Source organism: Hypomesus transpacificus, chromosome 8 (assembly GCF_021917145.1).
Source record: "Hypomesus transpacificus isolate Combined female chromosome 8, fHypTra1, whole genome shotgun sequence".
NCBI lineage: Eukaryota > Metazoa > Chordata > Actinopteri > Osmeriformes > Osmeridae > Hypomesus > Hypomesus transpacificus.
In genome coordinates, this window is record NC_061067.1 from 8160234 (window position 1) to 8164924 (window position 4691).

Below are 4691 nucleotides of genomic sequence, written 5' to 3' on the forward strand. Positions count from 1 at the left end.
CGGTCGTGTTAAAGGTTAGGGATGTCTGTGTGTGTGTGAGTGTGTGCAGTGTTCTGATTGGCTGTAGTAAAGGTTAGGGATGTCTCTGTGCAGAAACTCTTTCGCAGGGAGCTGCACCCTCCGTTCAAACCTGCCACTGGCCGACCTGACGACACCTTCTACTTTGACCCTGAGTTCACCGCCAAAACACCCAAAGGTACCAGCCGCTAATACACACACTCTACATACATACGCATACACACTACACATTCACACACTACAACATTCATTCAGCCATTTCCCTGTCTCATCTAATCTGTGTGTGTGTGTGTGTCAGATTCCCCAGGTGTACCTCCCAGTGCCAACGCCCACCAGCTGTTTAGGGGATTCAGCTTTGTGGCCATAACGTCCGAAGAGGAGACACAACCCCTACCCAACACGATCGTACAGGTACACGCACACACTTTCTACACGCTTCCTCACGTCATGCAGAATAAACTCACAATTGGTTGTATTACTCAGACTCTTGCTTGTGCATGGTCACTCAGCTGTGTGTGTGTGTGTGCGTGTGTGTGCGTGTGTGTGTGCGGGCGTCTTCAGCAGCTGCACAGAAGCACATCGCAGTTCTCGGACACGTACGAGATCAAGGAGGACATCGGGATCGGCTCCTACTCCGTCTGCAAGCGCTGCGTCCAGAAGAGCACAGGCATGGAGTTTGCCGTCAAGGTAGGTAGCCAGCCAGCCAGCCCGCCAGCGCTAGCCTGCCCGCTCTCTCCCCCGGGCCCCAGCCTGACCTCTCTCTGCTCTGTCTGGGGGCCTCAGATCATCAGCAAGGTCAAGAGGGATCCCACGGAGGAGGTGGAGATCCTGCTCCGATATGGCCAGCACCCCAACGTCATCACCCTGAAGGACGTGAGTCCCACTCCACTGTGTGTGTGTGTTCCCTTCCTGTGTACACGTGTGTCTGTATGTATATGTGTGTCTGTGTGTAGGTGCTTGGAACACACGTTTATGTAGCATATTTCATACATGAATTGCAGCTCGATGTGCTTTTTATAAAATCAATAAAAACAATAATACAAGTGATAAAAGTAATTACTTTTTTACAAAAAACAATAACAATAATTCAAATCTAACTCAACAAAATACAAGCCGCAGTCTTTGCGGTATCTCGAATCCGTCTTAGACTCGAGCTGCCTTTGCAGTTTCCAAAACATATAACAACCCAGACCAGCCACAATCTATCTGCAGTCTCTCGAATCTGTCTTAGACTGGTAGCCGTGTGTGTTTAGATATCCACGTGTGTGTGTGTAACTGTTCTGTGTGTCGCAGGTGTATGACGACGGCAGGTCCGTGTATCTGGTCACAGAGCTGCTGAAGGGAGGGGAGCTGCTGGACAAGATCCTCAGACAGAAGTTCTTCTCCGAGAGAGAAGCCAGTGCCGTCCTCTACACCATCACCAAGACAGTGGAGTACCTCCACATTCAGGGGGTATGTTTGTGTGTGTGAGTGTGTGGGTTACCCACAATCATCTTAAAGGAACAGTCACCCCCCCCCGTGTGGTGTGTGTGGGGATAGCGTGTGACGGGTACTGTCTGCAGGTGGTGCACAGAGACTTGAAGCCTAGTAACATCCTGTATGTGGACGAGAGCGGGAACGCCGAGTCCATCAGGATCTGTGACTTTGGCTTCGCCAAGCAGCTGAGGGCGGAGAACGGTCTGCTCATGACGCCCTGCTATACCGCTAACTTTGTAGCCCCGGAGGTAGGTCTGTCTGCCTGCCTGTCTGTCTGTCTGTCTGTCTGTCTGTCTGTCTGTCTGTCTGTCTGTCTGTCTGTCTGTCTGTTTGTCTGCCTGCCTGCCTGCCTGCCTGCCTGCCTGCCTGCCTGCCTGCCTGTCTGTCTGTCTGTCTGTCTGTCTGTCTGTCTGTCTGTCTGTCTGTCTGTCTGCCTGTCTGCCTGTCTGCCTGTCAGTCAATCTTTGTCAGTCCTACTATTTAATTTGATCTCACAATCTCACTGTGTTTCAAGATACATCCAATCCTTTTCTATAAGATACCTAATGTATGTGTGTTTGTGGTGCAGGTACTGAAGAAGCAGGGCTATGATGCAGCCTGTGATATCTGGAGTCTAGGTGTTCTACTCTACACCATGCTGACAGGGTAGGTGTCTGGCTGTCTGGTTTCTGGCTGTCTGGTTTCTGGCTGTCTGGTGCCTGGCAGTCTGGTGCCTGGCTGTCTGGTTTCTGGCTGTCTGGTGCCTGGCTGTCTGGTGCCTGGCTGTCTGGTGCCTGGCTGTCTGGTGCCTGGCTGTCTGGTGCCTGGCTGTCTGGTGCCTGGCTGTCTGGTGCCTGGCTGTCTGGTGCCTGGCTGTCTGGGTGGAGGGCTAATTCACCTGTTCTCCTCTACTGCTTATTACTGTTATTATCAGGCTTCATATCTGGTGCTCCTCCATCTTCATTCTCTGTGTCCTCTCCCTCCATCTCTCCCCCTCAGGTTCACTCCCTTCGCTAACGGACCAGAAGACACTCCAGAGGAGATCCTGGCTCGGATCGGCAGTGGCAAGTTCTCTCTGACTGGAGGCTACTGGAACTCTGTCTCAGCAGAGGCCAAGGTATACACACACACACACACAAGCACACGCACGCATATGCCTGCAGTTGATGTGTGTTTGACCTTTGACCTCCCGGTGACCCCTGACCTCCAGGAGCTGGTGTCTAAGATGCTGCACGTCGACCCCCACCAGAGGCTGACTGCGGGCCAGGTCCTCCGACACCCCTGGGTGACACACAGAGACCAGCTGCCCAAATACACGCTCAACAGACAGGACGCGCCCCACCTGGTCAAGGTAGCTGTGTTTACGATAGCTCCCACTGCCTTGAGACATAGAGCTTAAGGATAATGAATGTCACAGCTGGGTCGAGATTCAGTTACACATCAGGTGAAACTTGGAACAGTGTTGTGATGTGGTTCTATCAGCTGCTGACCCCCCCCCCCCCTCCCCCTCTTCTCTGTTCTCTCTCTCTCGATCTCTCTCTCTCAGGGTGCCATGGCAGCGACCTACTCCGCCCTAAACAGGAACGTACCACCAGTCCTGGAGCCTGTGGGCTGTTCCACTCTGGCCCAGCGGAGGGGGGTGAAGAAGCTTACTTCCACCGCCCTGTGACCTCATGACCTTAACCTCTTCCCTGGTGACTCCGACCTCTGACCCCCTGCTGGGGAGAGGGGGGGGGAGGCACAGTCAACCCTCCTCCTGGGCCCACGGGTGACCCTGGAGCACCTGGGACCACCAACGCCAAATAGAAGCACAGCGACCCCTCCCCCCCTCCCCCTTGCCCCTTTTACCTCCATTCCATGACCACCCCCCCCCCCCCCCCCCTGCCCCTGTCCTGTTGCTCAGTGTTTCCCCACTCTGGTCCTGGGATGGTGGGGCGGGGCGGGGGCTGTAGGGAGAGACAGAGAGAGCGAGCGGGGTTTGGGTCCAGCCCATCTCTAACACACTTGATCTGTTATTGTGTCAGCGCTGGGCTGGAGGAAAGAATGACGCCTGCCGTCTAAGTAGCTCTCCAGGACCAGGGTGAACAGAAGGGAGACGGCCGTCCTCACCAGTATCTCCATCCTGCTTCGGACAATCAGTACTGCTTCTAGGACGGACAGACTCGTGCCAGGAACATGAATGTGTTATGTAACCTTTGGGAACATTTTGAGAGATGATATGATAATCTGCTGTATGCATTTAAGACCGAATTGTTATTTCCATGTACTACTTATAGCTGTAAATCTGTATGTCAACAACACATGTAGCCACTGAGGTGATGCTGTCATCAAGCGGGGACTGACGTGGTGATCCAAGTTTACCCCAGCCGAGTTTCAAACGTTCCACCCGGCTAGAGGCAACGGCCAGTCAGATGCTGCAGAGCTCAGAGTGACAGGAGAGATGTCCAGTTGTAATTCAGAAGGACTGGAACCCCTCCACACCCATAGCCCCCGTCTAATGCTTTAAAAGGGGGGGGGGGGGCTGCACAAGAATGTCTGGAGGAAGAGGCTTGGCAAACACAGAGAGATGATTCCTCTCTGGCCAACCCAGAAACAACCCCACAGCACGTGGATCGCCTCTCCTCTGAGAGTCAGGTTCCCTGAATAGGAATCTTAACTTTATGCTCTGTCACTAGGCAACTGGTGGTTTATGGCCTGGTTACCTGGCAACATGTAAGCCCTGCTGGGTGGTGTGATGTCAGAGTGGTGGGGGGGGGGGGGGGGGAGGGGAGGTGAGTCCTGGCCCTGCTCCTGGAAGCACAGACGGGGGACCATCTTCCCCCCTGAAGACAGACCCCCACCATGGATAGCCATGTCTGGGCCAGACCGGGCGGCCTGTAATTGGCTGAGTGTGTGTAGCAGTCGAGGACACAGAACTGAACATATGCAGACAGTAGAGCAACTCAGGTTTATGTGAAATACAAAACAATGCATTTTTTATACATCCCTAGGGAGAGTGATGTGAAACAAGCACATAGTCGAGTCGTTGAAGGGGGTTTTCAGTCCATGGATATTGATTTAACCCTTTCCTTATACTCTTACGTTCTTTGAAATAGCCAGAAACAACCTCTGCAGACGTAGAGAGGATTGTGCAGGTCAGAGAAAGATGGTGGTCGTGTTATGGCCGGCGTAGTTCAGTGACCCGCTCTCTGATAGTCTCTCTGACTTGGTGGCTATCT

General features: G+C 53.3%; 1 protein-coding gene across 1 annotated transcript in view; it reads left to right on the forward strand.

Annotated features, from left to right (window-relative positions):
* LOC124470351 (ribosomal protein S6 kinase alpha-3-like) overlaps window positions 1–3354 on the forward strand; it is a 3641-nt gene extending 287 nt beyond the window's left edge. Inside the window, exons 2-11 of the mRNA XM_047024192.1 lie at window positions 68–196; window positions 317–429; window positions 580–705; window positions 802–891; window positions 1312–1470; window positions 1581–1742; window positions 2063–2139; window positions 2473–2590; window positions 2684–2824; window positions 3020–3354. Coding sequence (XP_046880148.1) covers window positions 68–196; window positions 317–429; window positions 580–705; window positions 802–891; window positions 1312–1470; window positions 1581–1742; window positions 2063–2139; window positions 2473–2590; window positions 2684–2824; window positions 3020–3142 — 1238 coding nt within the window. The 3' untranslated portion in view covers window positions 3143–3354. The remainder of the gene's footprint in view (window positions 1–67; window positions 197–316; window positions 430–579; window positions 706–801; window positions 892–1311; window positions 1471–1580; window positions 1743–2062; window positions 2140–2472; window positions 2591–2683; window positions 2825–3019) is intronic.
* The last annotated feature ends 1337 nt before the right edge of the window (window positions 3355–4691 follow it).